Source organism: Paroedura picta, chromosome 2, assembly GCF_049243985.1.
Source record: "Paroedura picta isolate Pp20150507F chromosome 2, Ppicta_v3.0, whole genome shotgun sequence".
NCBI lineage: Eukaryota > Metazoa > Chordata > Lepidosauria > Squamata > Gekkonidae > Paroedura > Paroedura picta.
Genome location: NC_135370.1, coordinates 157,478,349 through 157,495,511, shown reverse-complemented (window position 1 = coordinate 157,495,511; position 17,163 = coordinate 157,478,349). Strand labels below are relative to the sequence as shown.

At 42.3% G+C, this 17,163-nt stretch overlaps 1 protein-coding gene across 4 annotated transcripts in view; it reads left to right on the top strand.

Moving 5' to 3' along the window:
• The window catches only part of KCNK10 (potassium two pore domain channel subfamily K member 10), a 94,482-nt gene that overhangs the window by 61,885 nt on the left and 15,434 nt on the right, over positions 1–17,163 (top strand). For all 4 annotated transcript variants that reach the window (XM_077323416.1, XM_077323417.1, XM_077323418.1 and 1 more), the window contains 2 exons: positions 1,876–1,993; positions 7,317–7,477. In XM_077323416.1, the coding sequence (XP_077179531.1) occupies positions 1,876–1,993; positions 7,317–7,477 (279 nt within the window). The remainder of the gene's footprint in view (positions 1–1,875; positions 1,994–7,316; positions 7,478–17,163) is intronic.

Sequence of the window (17,163 nt, the reverse complement as noted above, 5' to 3'; positions counted from 1 at the left end):
CCAGGCCACAGGTCACACAGTCAGTGAGTGTAAAGAAGCTGACATGTGTGAACCACCTGGACTTACTACCTCCTAGTCAGGATATGCAACTTAAGCCCAAAACATCCTGTGTCCCTGATATTTTTCCACACAGTGACACCGCATAACATTAATCTCACAATACAGTTTGTGCCACACACTGTGCTGCTTCTGCTAAGTGGAAGACAATGTGCCCCCTGCCATACGTAACAGCCCATTAGTTGACAGAATCATGGTCTGATTGGCTATTCTAGCTGTTGATTAAGCTACGTTTTGCTCCAGTGAATAAACAAATGCTCTCCGCACTGTTAGTTTCTGCTGCATGTGCACATGTATTGAAATAAATATTTGCATTTTAATATTTAATATATATTCTGCTGTGGCTCAACCTTTCAGGCTCCTAGATTCCGCTGTATAACCAACAAATTGCCCTCAATACATTAAGGAATGAAAGTAGCACATTCCTCCTTTACCCTACAACTAAGTTGTGTGGTTATATCACTTCTCTTCACATATGTCTTTCCCCCTATCTGCTTAACTGAGTTATCCAAATTTGGAGAAAATTAAACGATACCAGGGTAACTTGCATCAAAAGCCACTATTGAATAGTGATTAAGATTCAAATCTCATACCAACCATTGAATATGGTACCAGAATCAAAGCTCACTTCTACTAGTTCTATTGGAAGATGCATCCACCCACCCACCCACCCATCCATCCATCCATCCATCCATCCATCCATCCATCCATCCATCCATCCATCCATCCATCCATCCATCCATCCATCCCCTGCTTTCCTCCCCAGTTGGAACTCAAAGCAGCTTAGAATATCTCCCCTCCATTCTCTGACAACAACAGCCCTGGGAAAGAAGCCCGGCTGAGAGTTTGTGGTGGGCCCACCCACCAAGCATCTGAGGCAGAAGTAGGGATTCAAATGAGTGTCTCTGTCCCTGTATCCACTATACTGTGCTAGCACTATTAAGCTGGTTTTAAGAAAGTCATTATTCTCAAAGCTGCAGGACTTTAGTTGTATCCAGCTATCATTCTGCTGACGTCAGAGAGTGACCTTGCCTGGTTCTCTACCTTCCTGCATTCTTTTTTCCCCCCATGGCATTTTACCCACAAGAAGCCTACTACACTAGCACATTTTTGGGAGGGTGCTGCGCTGATATGTGTACACAGTCTGCTCAGCCTTTTGCATAAACATGGATTGTTTAATGCACTTTATACCTAGTCCCTGTCTGCTGAACACTAATGTGCCGATCCTTATGGTAAGTGTGGTCAAGCATGACTAGATGCTCTTAGAATGTTAACGCGGAGAAGAACCTTACCTAGGCCATGCATCATGTCTGCTTCTGCTGTCAGTGACAGTTATGATATGGGGGTAGAGTTGTTAATGGTTTCTTACTGATTTGGTGTTGCCTTAGATGTAAGAGAATCCCTGACTCTTTATTTGGAGATGCAGTGTGTACATTTTCTAAATAAAGAAATTGTTCCAGTCAATATTAAATGAGATGATGTTACAGCGTTAATAGCCAATCAGGTTTGGTTGAAAGTATAATTAATGTCATTTAGTGACAACAAAGACAATTCAGAATGAATCCTTACTGGGCTTATTTAGACAGTGTACGTGAGCAACTTTGCTTTCTTGTGGTGTGCTATATAAATTTTGTTGACATTATTATAAACAAGTTGTGTGGGAGATACTGTTCTGAGAAGTGTCCTTTATATCCATGTATGGTGGATTTCCCCTTGGCTAGTTGCATTGCAAATTTTCATTTTTGGCTTGCCTCCTACTGAGCAGTATTTGGCAACGGAGCATTTTGCTGACTAATTTTGCTGTCCATTTCTTTGCAGCGAGCCATTATTGCTACTAATGCAGGAGTCAATCCTGTAGGAACCTCTTCTAATAGCAGCAGCCACTGGGACCTTGGAAGTGCCTTTTTCTTCGCTGGAACTGTCATCACGACTATAGGTACACATTTATGTAGAATTTAAGTTAGATGCAGACATAGAATGCTAGGAAGTTACATCCAGTTTCTTGGCTCTCAGAAAAGTACAATTATTTGGAGATGAAAGCTTTCCTTCCTTCCTTCCTTCCTTCCTTCCTTCCTTCCTTCCTTCCTTCCTTCCTTCCTTCCTTCCTTCCTTCCTTCCTTTCTTCCTTCCTTCCTTCCTTCCTTCCTTCCTTCCTTCCTTCCTTCCTTCCTAACCTGGGTCTTGACTATCAACCTGTGGTTAACATCTGGATTAATTGCTGGAGGGCCAAAGCATAGGGGACATGGGAGGAGTTTTATCTTGTATTGTTTATCAGTTTTTTTTGTGGATGTTAATACTGGGAGATCTGTTTTATGTTTTATATATTATTTTGTGAACTGCCGCAAGCTAGCTTGCTGGGAGCGGCCACCTATAAATCGAATAAATAAATAATAATAAATAAATATTATAATGGTTTCCACAAGGGAACTGGCTTGTGTGGTTTTCTCATCACTGGTGCAGCTGCTGTTACAGTACAGCAATGAAAGGGTCTATCTATCGCAGGTTTCCCAACAGTTTCCTTGCTCCAATCCCTCAGCAGTAGCACTGCCCCTCCCCCAGGATACTGGGCTTTTTCATTGGATTTTAAAACCAGCAATTTCATAATGTTTTATTATCAATATACCACTATTACAGTAACAGCTTGTGTGAATCCCTTAAGTAAGCAGAAGGCTCTGCCTTGTTTCCATTTGACTGTTTCGCTGTACTACTGATCCATCTATCAGCTTTGTTCGTAGATTAAGTGATTTTGTCTCCAAAAGAACACTTAAATGATACCCATGAAACAACTGCCCCATGTAAATGGGTATGCCAAGAACTACACAAAATCCACAGCCTGGTAGAATTTGGCACTCTCAAATATTGTAGTGTTAAACCTCCAGATTTTGAAATATATGTGAAATAATCTAGATAGCGATTATTGCTCAGTTTCCTCACTCAGTTTTAAATAATCTTATCTTGGTGTGCTCTGTGTACACTTGCACACATTTCTAGCATTACAGTACATTTTTATTGCTTGGCTAGAAACCACTAAAATGAAATGGGTTTTAATGGAATAGGTACTAAAATTATCTGAACTCTGTGGTGCCGGTAACATAACTACACTTCATTTTTTCTTTTTTTAACAGCAGCAACAAAAAGAATCCATGTAGTGGATAATAAGGTCTAATCTAGGCTGCTCTCCATTGATTTCTGTAAACTTCCACTGGTGTAAAATTGTCTATTCTTTTGGGCAGAAAATAGGGAGAATCTGCAACAGCCAGTGCAGAAGCGTATTTATTTCATTTATACCCCACATTTCTTCCCAATGGGGACCCCAAGGTGGCTCACATTGTTTTCCACTCCTTCATTATATATTACTAGCAACTAGTCATGAAACCCATTGTGGGGGAAAATACAGTGGGCTCGAGAAAAGGGATGAGGAGCAGGAGCATCGGACTATAGTCAAGGTGATGGTGGGAAGATTTGCCACAGAAGGGTAGAAGAGAGAAAGACCCCACTGAGGATCAGCTGTTTGATAGGATCTTTAACTTCCCCCACAGACCTCTCTGATGCTGGGAGAGAGAGCTGGGAGAGAGAGCAGCCTCAGAAGGGTCATGGAGGGGGATACAGACCTGTATGACTTGGAGTGAAGTCTGAGTCCCAAGCAGTTAAAAGGATCCTGGTCCCCTTACATGCCTGGGGCTCGTGCAGTCAAAAAAATTCAGCATTCCCAATTATTTACCGAATCTGAATACCTCACCAGTACTGGAATTTGTAAATATTGAGATACACTGTTTAGTTCAATGTACCCAAACACAAAAATACCAAGTTTTTTGCGTATCTCTAGTAGACTGTACTTGGTGAAGCAGTGGTCTGCCTTGGTTAAATACAGCTTTGCATGCCCATATATAAACTAGAGGGGGATGTATTCTGAATTGCCTTCTTGTCAGAGTCGGTTAAAGGAAGACTTTTTAACAAATCCTGGAAAATTGCCTAAAATCAGCAAATCTCTTGAAGGCTTCTGTGAACAGATCTGTAAGGGATGAAAAAGAGCCAGCATCATTCAGAACTCACACCTGGAAATGAGGTTAGCCAGGAGATTCAGCCTCCTATCAGAAACCAATTTAGAGTTCCTGCATGTAGTTGCAGTGATTGAATGACAGAGCAGGACATTTTTGCTAGCTTTCCTTTAGCGAGATCTGCTCCTTGCTATGTGGGTTTAAGAAGCGCATTTAATCAAATAACAGTTTTGATTAGGAACCCACTCCCATGAAGAAATGGTAGAATTGCGGGGTAGGTGAGTTTTAAATATAATTACTTTCTGAGCTGCTGTGAATGCTGCCCAAAATGAGGATCAGACAATAGCCTATTGAAAGAAATGTATACAGCGGCACATGCAAATATAGGTCTGTTCACACTAACATTGTTTGAATATCTGGAATATCTGGAGGCAGCTAATGCTGACTGAGATATTGAGTAGAATTACTGAATCAGAACCCCATGGAATTAGGGGGAAATATGAACACACACATACTGTTACTTCGAGATGCTGGGGAGTGAAATTGGGACCTTCTATATGCCAAACAGATGCTCTATCTGAAGAAAAAGAGATGGTTTTTATCCCCCACTTTTCTCTACCCTAAGAAGTTTCCAAGTGGCTTACAATCACCTTGCCTTCCTCGCCTATCACTTTGTGAGGTGGGTGGGGCTGAGAGAGTTCTGAGAGAGCAGTGACTGGCCCAAGGACTGGGAATCAAACCCGGTTCTCCAGATTAGAGTCTGTGCTCTTAACCCCTAGACCAGCAGTCCCCAAGCTTTTTGTGGTCGAGGACTGCCTCTGGGGGTGGGGGAGACCCGGTGGACCAGGCGCCACAAACGCACATGCGCAGTTGCTGCACATGCGTGTTTTTGCCAGCAGGGCACACGTGCGTTTGCATCACTGGCATGCCGGCACTGAGTCTGCCTCTTTACCCCCCTCCCAGCGAGAAGCTAGCCGGGCCGCGAGCGAAGCAACCGCTTTGCCCGCGGCCTGGCGAGCTTCTCGCTGTGGGGGGGGGCAGGAGCGGCCCGGTACCAAGGGTTGACGAACACCGCCTTAGGCCACACTCAGCTGCGGCCCTCCCCACCTGCTTTGTGTCTGCAATGATCCATGAAATGTCTAAGGAGCATGAAATATCTAGTCTGCTGGGTTGGGGAATGGTGGTTCTAGACAGCATCCTAAAAAGCAGAGACATCACCCTGCCAACAAAAGTGCGTTTAGTCAAGGCTATGGTCTTCCCAGTTGCAATGTATGGCTGCGAAAGTTGGACCATAAGGAAGGCCGAGCGTCAAAGAATTGAGGCTTTTGAACTCTGGTGCTGGAGAAGACTCTTGTGACTCCCTTGACTAGACGCACTTTAGTTGGCAGGGTGATGCTGTCTATATTTGCCATAACTTTCCTCCCCCGGAGCAAGTGTCTTTTAATTTCTTTGCTGCAGTCCCCATCTGCAGTGATCTTGGAGCCCAGGAAAATAAAATCTGTCACTATCTCAATTTCTTCCCCATCTATTTGACAGGGATTGATAGGCCCGGATGCCATGATCTTAGTTTTCTTGATGTTGAGTTTCAAGCCCACTTTTGCACTCTTCTCCTTCACCCGCATCAAAAGGCTCTTTAGTTCCTCTTCACTAGGGTAATAGAGGTATTCATGAATTAGCAGCCCTTTGTGAGTGAACATTGAGTCCTGAACCGTGTGCATTTTTTAACCTTCCTTCTCCTGGAATGTCTTTCTTTTGTATATGTCCAAGTATTGGTGGGAGGAGGTTAATAGATTTACTTTCAGGTGTCTTGGCCTGGACCACATATCTATGAGTTTGGGTTGTCAGCTCCAGCTTGGGTAATTCTAGGAGATCTGGGGGTACAGTCTGGGGAAGGCAGGATTCGGAGAGTAAAAGGACTTCAGCAGGGCATAATGTCTGTTGTATTTGTAGAGACTGAGAGCTTGGATCCTAGCATTAGCATCAGGAATGCATAATTACTATTGGCTAACTTGCAGGATTCAGTCTGCTAATAGTTGTTGTTATTATCCAATCAAGGGACTCTACTTAGAGCCAATCACAGGCTTTGGTGGGAACCGCTGAACTATATATAAGGTTGGATGGTTGGCTGTTGTTTAGTGCACTTGTATGCAATCTAATAAAGAGCTGATGTTTAGGCACATGAGCCAAAGTAAGACTCCACGTCTTACTGAACCCACCCTCCAAAGCAGCCATTTTCTCCATGAGAATTCTCTTGTAATTCTGGGAGATTGCCAGGTCCTACCAGGAGGTTCAACAAGAGAGAAGATCCAAAGGTATAGCAAGAAGTAATAACATTCAGTTCTAAATATCAGTCTAAGTCTTTTGTTGTGGTGGAAATAGCCAAACCCAAAGTGAGGCCCTTCCCCAATCTAACACAGGAAGGGCTTCTGGTAAAGGTGTGAGCTGCTTGCCTTATTGATACTAGAAGTGTAGAAGTTACTTGGACAAGTAGTCTATTTTGTACCATATGTTTAAAGGTTTACTGCTGATGAAAGTGTCATTACGTTGTGAGTATATAATCCGGAGCTTCGCTTGGTTTTGTTATTTCCATCACCATAAAAGACTTGGACTGATATTTATTGCTTATTTTCATGCCTTTGGATCTTCATTCTTGTTGCACTTCCTCTAGGAACAGGATTTCAGGGGGCATTTTTGGTTACCATGGAGGAGGGAGCTGAGAAAGTTATGCTGTGCAGTAGATGTCCTTACACCTTTGGAAACATTGTTCTCCATCCAACCTAGACAGTTTAGTTGTGGATTCCTCCTGATGTACACTTGGTGATAAACCTAGATTTGTTGTTCTGTCAAATGCGAAACAGCTTGTGGTGGTTGCTCATGTATCTTTAAAACCTGCTGTAGCTACAGTGCCATCAACTATGTCTTCATTTATGGAACAAAAATACTAGCCTTCGTAGTTGAACTTCTCTGTAGATGCACATCATGTTGGAAGTAGAAAGCCAGGCTGCATAAATCAGTGTCGGGTGAATATAAAATTGTCCTTACATGCTTGTTAACTTTAGGGCTTTTTCCATCACCACAAGTGAGATGATATGTCTGAAAACTTTGTATGTCATGTAGTCAGAGCAGATGTGAGGATCTGGGGGATAGAAGAGAGCTCTTTCATGCTGTTTCTAGACCTATATGATTGTTAAGTTTAGTTCTGTCTTTCCTTTCTGTATCTCTATAACTGAGAGATCATGGTGATATTTTTTTTCTCATCAGGATATGGAAACATTGCTCCAAGCACAGAGGGCGGCAAAATTTTCTGCATTTTGTATGCCATCTTTGGGATTCCACTCTTTGGCTTTCTGCTAGCTGGCATTGGAGACCAACTGGGGACCATCTTTGGCAAGAGCATTGCAAGAGTGGAAAAGGTTTTTCGAGTAAGGTTTGAAATGGCTTAATCTCTTCTTAATTTTGAGCTCTGATGGCAGGGCAGATACAGTCTGGCATGGTGAAGCACTTAGAAACATTGTCTGTTTCATACATGTAACTGGAAAGTGTAGGAAAATTAGCACACCACTCTAGATATATAAAGGAGTGATTAAAAAAACCTAGAAACCAAAATGGATGAAACATTCTTGGTAATAAGGGGTTCATTCCTAGGAACGTTTTCCTAGGACTAAGCCCAACTGAATAGAATAGGATTTCTTCTGAGTGTTTTGCTCAAATAGTTGGGGGAAACTAACGTAAAGGAGGCAAAACAAGAGGGTGTAACTGGGATTCTCCACCTATGTGTGGGAGGATTGTTCCCTCAAGAGAACTCTTGAAATAAACCAGGTTAGGTTCACTGGAAGGGGTTTTTATTTAAAAAAAAAAAAAAGGTTAAAAAACACATACTAACACACTGAAACCACATACAAGTCTACCTAGGAAGTAATTAGGGAGTATGGGGGAAGATAGAAGAAGTTGGTTTCTATACTCTGCTTTTTACTACCCAAAGGAGTCTTAGAGTGGCTTATAATTGCCTTCCGTTTCTCTCACCAAAATAGATCCCCTGTGAGGTAAGTAAGGTTGAACGAGCTCTGACAGGACTGCTCTGTGAGAACAGCTCTACCAGAACTGTGACTAGCCAAGATAACCCAACTGGATGCACGTGGAGGAGTGGAAGAGGAGAATCAAACCCGTCTTAACAGATTAGAATCGGCCACCAAGCTGGTTCCTAGTTTCAGGGAAGGCTACAGTTACCAGTCTCAAAGATAGACTGGGGATGTGCAGAGGTTCCAAGAACACACTCACACATACATGCACACTGCTTTGAAGCAGGTTGCCATATTTTAAAAGGCAAAATGCTTCCGAGGGCTACTTGACATATTTTCCTCCAAAATAACAACTTGCTAGGTTTTCTAGTGGTGGACAATATCTGATAGAAGCTTGATGTTTTTACTTGAGGTGAACTATAGATGTAAGTGCTGCTTGATGACCCTATGACTACGGGAAAAGCTTCCATAGCATTCAGTATTGCTTAATAAGGGTAATACAACAAGAGCCAGCTTGGTGTAGCAGTTAGGAGTGTGGACTTCTAATCTGGTGAGCCAGGTTTGATTCCGCACTCCTCCACATGCAACCAGCTGGGTGACCTTGGGCTCCCCACGGCACTGATAAAACTGTTCTGATGGAGCAGTAATATCAGGGCTCTCTCAGCCTCACCTACCTCACAGGGTGCCTGTTGTGGGGAGAGGAAAGGGAAGGAGATTGTAAACTGCTTTGAGACTCCTTCAGGTAGAGAAAAGCAGCATATAACAGCCACCTCTTCTTCAGTAATATCAGGGCTCTCTCAGCCTCACCTCCCACACAGGGTGCCTGTTGTGGGGATTGTAAGCCTCTTTGAGACTCCTTCTGGTAGAGAAAAGTAGCATATAAGAACCAACTCTTCTTCCTCTTCTAAATGGGTGAGTGGAAGGGAGGCTGAGTGTTGATGAGATTAAATCAAGGTGAAGCAATAAATTCCTGGGGTGCCCATTGTTCTTATAACGTGCCTCCCTGGGGGAGGTTATTAGCTGGTCAGCTGCTCTTTCCCACACTTCTAAGCTCCGTATCCTGATGTCTCTGTATAACATCAATGTTAGTGGTATTTTTGGCCAGGCAGTGTGCTGCTTATGATATATGAAATGATATTAGAGGAAGGGTGGGTTTTTTTTTAATCTATAAACCACCCCCATTGAGAGGAGGGTTGTAACTGCTAACAGGAGAACCTACTTAGGATTGTTCCCTAGACAACTATATATGAGACCTGGAGGCACTGTTAAAATAAATGGTATCCCTTGAAATAATATGTGCTGGAAAGTCCAATTAGTTTGTACTGCTGCTGGTGTGGGTATATTTGTCAAAAGAAGCACTGAGTTCAGCCTATCTGAAATAAGAGGCACAAACACATTTGCAGAGACACATTTGCAGACGCACAAGTTCCAATCAAGAAGAATTACAGACTACTTCTCTGAAGGTGATACTGAGTTGGAGAAAGAAAGCCAAAGGAGTAAAGGTTGTTGTAATAGGTGACTTCAGCTACCCTTGCATCCATTAGAAGGGAAATGGACTATGACATTTTCAGAGAAATAAATACTTGTGCCTTAGAATAGTAATCACACCATCAGTAAGCTCTTTAGGATGGGAACCAAGCCCCATGCTTGCATAATTCAGAGATAAGTGCATGTAGAACCACACCATAGATCCAGTGTGCCATCCTAAACCCAATGGGGAATGATTCAGGACAGGGGCCAAAATAATGGTATGTAGCAGGAGTGTACTGAGGAGAAGCAAGCTTCCTAAACCTCTTTGGAAACCTCCATGTCTTACTCATGGCCCACTGGCAAAAATTCTGCGTTGATATAAACAAAGTCTCCATCGTACCCACAATCATGGAGCAGCTGAGATACTGATGAGGTCTGCAGCAACTCACAAGTCTCAGAGATGTATCCACCATAGCTAGGATGCCGAGAACAGAGATGATATGGTACCTGAGATGGACCCATATCTCTCTGCTGTCCAGTATGCACACTTAAGACACAGGTGGAGGTTTTGGTGGTGGAATCTCTAGAGAAAATTCATTTTTCATGGCAACAAAGGGACTCAGACAAGCATTGCATATTGGTAACACAACTATGCTCAGAACATTTGCAGGGACTCCATCTGAGGACGCAAATACCAACCTGAATTCTCAACTGCTCCAACTTGCGATGCAAAGAAAATGCACCCCATCCAGGTAAGCAAAAAATGGGGATTCCCCAGTCTCAAGAGGACTTCTGCAGATGTCACCCCTACCCTGATACTGTGTGTTGACTTATCAACTCTTTCTTCTGCATGAGCTGGTAATAATGTCTCCCTTGAAGTGGACACAGAGCCCCTTTCCCACCTGGCCTCATAGTTGGTGGCAGAACATCATGTCAGTGTAACCCCACATGCAATGGGGCAGGGGAACAGATAGCACAACCACAACCTGGGTGATCACAAGCCATTTCGAAACTTTGCTACCGTTGGCCAAACTTTCTCACAATGTCTTTTGCCTTGCAGGATCAGAGCACCACAGAGCAGATGAAATAGGGTTCCAATGTGAACAGGGTTCAGTTCAGTCCCTTAAAAGGTATTGGCCCGATGATGATACTGTATCCTGCAACATGTGAACCCCACTGTGGGAGAACCCCAAAGGGGAGGGGGGACTACAAGAACTGAAAGAACACATAGATAATGCTATATCATATGTTGGTGCTTGAGATGACTGTTGCTACCATGAACATGATTTATGACTGCTCTTATGTCTCTTTTGCCTGTTTCCAGGCAGCCCTCCCCCAGGAGCAGAGGCTAGGATGGACTCCTTTCACAGTGCAGAGCCAACCATCTGAAGGGGCTACAATATGACCAACAGGTGGAATGACCAGTGGGCATCTCCCTGCTCTTCTGGTTGTCAACTCTCTTCTTTTAGCCTGGCTCCTGAAAACTGCTTAACCAGACAGTACTAGCATCTGTGCACCTATCATGAACACGATGTCATAGGAACTACATTACTTTTGTGATTCTTTATTCTGTCTGTGTCATTTCAAAGGCAAGGGTAGAGATTGAGAGAATTGTTGATTTGCATCCTGAATTGTGGTCCAGAGATTGTTCAATAAATCTGGAATTGCTCCACAGTGGTGTCTCTTCTTTAATGGGGTTTGGTAGAAAGGGATCTGTGCTCACCCTCTGTTATCACTTTCTTCTTCAGCCCTGGACTTATAGTGTGATGGGGCTGAAAGGATGCTCCAATCCTCAGCAATCCTTTAGTTCTTTGTGGCAACATTACAGTTAATGTCCCTTATTGCCCCTTCTGCCCAGCATCCTCAAGTCTATCTGGAAAGGAAGGAGGTTAATTTCTTTCCCATCGGGGTGAAACTAGAGTTCTGTTAGCTGTCTGCCATGAACTTTGCATCTACCTAAGGACTTTATTTGATTAAAAAGCATGGGTTATTACTTGTCGGCCCTGTAGTGGGCTTGTGCCTTTAACAACTTATTGCTCTCTGTTTTTGTAATCGTTTAAAGAACAATTTAATCCATGATTAATGATTAGACATGTTTTACTCTGCTGTGATTGACTAGCAGTGCTTTCGTACATGAGGCTTAAATGATCTTTGGGGTTCTATTATATTATTCATGGGACTGTTAATTTGTAGTAGAAACTAGCACATTTATTTGAGAATTCTGGCCAAGAAAGGGTTACTGTTTCCATCATGAACAAGTTAAGAGCCATTTTAAGCTCGCTGTGTGTGGGTTTTCTTTTTCTTTTTTAATTGGACAGAAGATTTGATTTCGTGCCAAAGTCTGACAAAAGCCAATGTTGAAGTTATTGTGCTGTGGGTATAAATAGCCCACAAAGGCAGTTATTCTTTTGTTTTCACTGTGTAAATATTTTGCTTCTTCCTTAATTACCTCAAAGTTGTATAACAGAATGATGAATTTGGACCTCAAAATATAGGACCAGGTCAAAGACAGAGGAAACCACTCATTACCACTCTGCAGTCATGGTTCTAGCCTGATGGGGATGGCCCAGACTAGCCTGATTGCATCAGATCTGAGAAGCTATGCAGGTTTGGCCTAGTGAGCATTTGTGTGGGAGACCACCAAGGAATTCCATGGTTGTGATGTAGAGGCAGGCAATGGCAAATCACCTCTGTTAGTCTCTGGCCTTGAGAACCCTATGGACTTGATGTGACTTTATGGCACTTTCCACATAGACCGTTTACGCACTGGAGATTTCATGCTGGGCTGCAGGCTGGCGTTTTAGTCGTGGCAGGTTGCCCCACCTCTTCCTGCACCCACATGGGGGAGCATTTGGCCTGGTGCACTTCATCCATCCCCGATTTGTGCGCCTGCACAGGAGCTTTGGCAGTGAAGTTCCCAGTGCATAAATGGTCATAGACAGTCCCAGTTCTCAAAGCATTCAGTGGAGTCCCTTGAGGGGAGTCAGTCCACTGAGTCTCTTGGAATTCAGCTTGGATATTATAGAGAAGAATTCACCAGCTCCAGATATTTCAGTTACAACAGTGCCCCAAAAGACAGCTCTGTGGCATGCAAGAGCAGCTTAGTACCATGTAAAATTTAAGCTATGTTTTAGGATCATCATATTGTTGGTTCTTCTGTCCCTGTTATTGGATGCTGCTTCCAGAGTCAGAGTAACACAACAAAAATCATAAGGGGGTGGAGCTAACTATGCCTTCTGGTGCCTGGACCAGCCAGTTTCTGATAAACAACCCGTGCAAGAAAGCAGTGAACTGGGCTGGTGTTTTCAAGACCTCATGGACCCCAAGTCTTATGTCCCCCTGTCCCTGGGGGGGGGGGGTGCCTGAAGGGGTTGGCATTTTGCCACAAATGAAAAAAGTCCCTGCATATATAAAGCTGGGAGAAATATTCTAGTATAACTTTCTGTCTTCTAGCTTTTATTTTTATTTATTTTTATTTTTCTATTTGTATACCACCCTTAGTGTGGCTCACAACAGTTATAATAAATAAGACATAAAATTATATACAACCAATAAAACCATATAAATTGTAAAATTACATTAAAATTAAACCTTAGTTTTAGAAAGGCCGCCTTTCTTTTTAGAGAGAGAGGGGTACATTCAAGTGTATCCTTTGATTGTTGTTGGCGGTGTTCATCAGTATATTGGGTGCTTCATCAGTATATTGGGAGACCAAACTTTTGATGTTTTATGTGTGTAGGAATTTATTTCTGTGGGACAGTATTTGCCCTTTCCCAGCCTCTCCACCCCAGAAGATCTGTTTTGATTTTAATTACCATCAGAGAAAATTCATATACCTTCTCATGCATTCGGGCAGGTATCAGTAAGATTTGTTTTCTTTAAAAAAAATAATGCCAGAGTGGAAGAAAATCTATTTGTGCACATTTCCAAGAATTATGTTCAATATGTGACTATTTAAACTCCTTTGTTATGATGCAGAGAGAGTTGGGGTAAACATGAGGACAAAACAGGAGGCAGCAAACTGGACTCTTGATTTCAGGATGGCAGCTGCAGCATTATGATGCATGCCGCTTTCTGTAAGATGTGTGGGCTGCTGGACAGTCAAAGGTGAAGGTGGCTAATCAGAGCCACCAGTTGATGATATTAATGCTGCCCAAAGTGCTATTTTAGATTAATGTTGTCCAAAATCTGGCCTATGGACCAAATGCGGCCTGCCTCAGTCCATGGCACAAAAAACATTTTTGTGCTGTTCAGGCTTTAAAATTACAACATGAAACAGGCAATATGAAGAACAAGTGAGAAGCATCTGCCTTTTCAGTATGGCTCAGTTTCAGAGGAGCTGATTGAGGTGAAAGCAAAATACACCCAACAAGAAGAAACTGTATCCTTGGAATTTTGGCGGCAAGTATATGAATTCTTCCCTGACCTGGCTACTTCTGTCTCATCAGATGTCAGAAGCTAAGCAGGGATGGCCTTAATTGGTGTTTCGATGGCAGACCACCAAGGAATAACAGGGTCATCTCTCAGAGGCAGGCAATGGCAAACCATATCTTGCCTGCCTTGAACATCTCTTGTCTTGAAAGCCTTATGGGGTTGTCATACGTTCGCTGTGATTTGACAGAAAAGAAGAAGAAGAAGAATCCCCAAACTATTGTGAAAATTTTTGGCTTTGTGGAAAATGCATAGATGCAGCTGGCCCTGTGAAAGAACATTCTGTTTTGTGAAACAGTTGAAATTGAGCCTGAGAGACACCATCAGTGATGTAACCCCAGAGTTAGAACTGGGATGTGCCATGAACTAATATACCCCACAGTTCTCAAGTACAATCTGTTGCATACAAATAGTCTCACTGATGTATGAATAAAGTTGACTAAACCTGGGAGGGGGGGGGTTGTACTCCTGTTGTATTACTACTGAAAATTCCATTATTTTTGAATACCTAGCAAGCTATATTGCATCCTTATTAATACAAAAATCATGTACCCAACACATACACAAAGCATACGACTGAAGAAATTTGACTACCCCTAGTTCTGACCTTATATTGATGTGGTGTTGTGCTTTGAAAAACACGTCCACTTTATCACAGTTGGCATGAAGGTTCCATAAACAGTTACAACACTCTTTCTACCCATCTGCTTTCATGACTTGAAAAAGAAGAGAGAACTGTTGTTTTTCAAAAGGATAACTTTTCCAGTTATTTACCTGCATGATTCCCCATTAACCGTAGTGTTAATCCAACTTCTTTGAAGTCCAGTGCTCTTGCTGTTGATCTCCTGCCAGTCCAAGAGCAATTATTCCTGCCCTAGCAGTATGAGACAAACGGGGACTGAATGCAGGGTTAACAGTTTGACAGCATGGTTTGTATTACCTGAATCCTTTATATATAAATAAAACAAAGTAAAGATGTTTAAATTGAATCTTTGCTTTGTCTAGATGTATCTGTTCTTGAGTTTGTCTATTGGAGACATATTGATCCTCCAGGCATCTTCTGCTTCTAGCTCTTCCAGATATTGTAATACATTTTGGGGGTATTTTCCCACATTTAAAATTCCTGACTCTGTCCTTCTTTGAATCTAGTATTCTGTTCATGTCACCAAAATGACATGTCACCCATTATATCTTCATCTTGAAATTCTAGCACAGTTTTCCCATAGTTCTCAAAAGATTTATCTGTACCAGTGTTTGGTGCATAAATTGTTCCTAATATACACACTTTATCTTCCGGCAATCTCATTTTTAGGATCAGATATGTTCCGTCTGGGCCTTTAATAATAAAATACTACTAAGAATAAAAACAACTTCTAAGTGTGGGTTGTTTATATAAATGGCTACTTCACACTTTTTGTTTTGAGCTGCACTGTTTTCTCTGCTACTTCAAGTGGAAATTTTCTTTGCTTCTTTATTATGGCATCTTGTGTTTTCTTATGAGTGAAATGAACCCATATATCTTGGGGCAACTTATTCTTGAATGCAAATCTTGAATTTACTCTGTATATCTGGTTGATGTCAGCAAGATAGACCTGGAGTCTGTTTGATATGCCATTTCCCTAGAAGTCCAGCATTACCTGAATTCTTATGTATGCACCAATAAATTAATAAACAAATAGACATTATCTCCTAGCGATAAAGATCTATTCCTGCTTTCCAAGCAATGTGTAGGTGCTCAGCAGCTAAAAAGCTAAGCTGGCTCAATGATCATTATCACATTTCCCATAAATCACAGTGACTAGGATTTTAAAACAATTTGGGGCATCAACACAATGCCTATAAATCCAAGATTCTTTTTAAAAAACGGCCTAATATTATAAGAATGACATGATTTATATTTTGTATCTTGTCTGTTTGAGATCATCATTTCATAGTCGAGGAGGAGAGGGGATGGGAAGATGATGAAAACAATAAAACCATATGCTTTGATTTGCATGTTCCTTAGAAAGCATCACTCACTGATGACACAGGATAATACTTTCACTTTTATAGTCTTCCTAATTGTCAAAGCAAGAGCCTCTTGTGGCGCAGAGTGGTAAGCAGCAGAAATGCTGTCTGAAGTGATGTCCATGAGGTTGGGAGATTGATCCCAGCAGCTGGCTCAAGGTTGACTCAGCCTTCCATCCCTCCGAGGTCGGTAAAATGAGTACCCAGCTTGCTGGGGGGTAAACGGTAATGACTGGGGAAGGGAATGGCAAACCACCCCGTATTGAGTCTGCCATGAAAACGCTAGAGGGTGTCACCCCAAGGGTCAGACATGACCCGGTGCTTGTACAGGGAATACCTTTACCTTTAATTGTCAAAGCATTTCATGTTTGTTATTTTGGCAACTCTTAGAAGAGCCCCCAAAGCCTTCTTTTATATCATCATCTTGAAAATGGAGGGAAAGGAGGCTGTTGGGGCAGAAATAGTGGCTACTTACAGTTTTCGTAGACAAATGTTTGAACTAGGACACGGTATTTGAGCTGTGCCATGGTAGCCATCCTTTCACCAAGGTCCTTGAAGCTCACCTTTCTCCATAATTTTCTTGAGCGGGAATCTCTTGTGAAACTTTAAACCTGTCCTCTCATTGCCACTTTTGTGTTTTGTCCTTGGCTGTCTGTGCTGTGATGTAGTTTGAATCTCTCTGCATCACAGTTAAGTATGCATCTCTTACCTTGAAGACATATCATGTTCTGTGGTGGAAAATATCTCTCTAAGCAAGAGTCTTATGATTTGAAACTGTTCCTCCCAATGAGGAGATTGCACTTGTCTTACAATTTCAAATGCAAGAGTCAGAAGAGTCATTTTCCACGGTTGTGGATGAGCTTGTGCATCTAGTCAGGGCTCCCCCAATCCTCCCCCACTATTGCTGTTGTGATCACACAGTGAGAGCATCTATAAGATTCTTGTACTGGATGCTTATGGGGATGAGGCTGTACCTCAGTAAAAAACACATGGTTTGTATGCCAGGTTTAATCTTAGGCATTTCTATATAACTGTAAAAGATCTCAATAGGACTGGTAAAAAGCTCTACTTAGGGGCTGTTTAGGGATCCCTGCTATGGTGCCTGTGGGTGCCACGATGCCCTTTCATGATGCCCACCAAGTGTTTTTTAATAGTGGTTGGAGCTCTCACCCAGCTAAGCT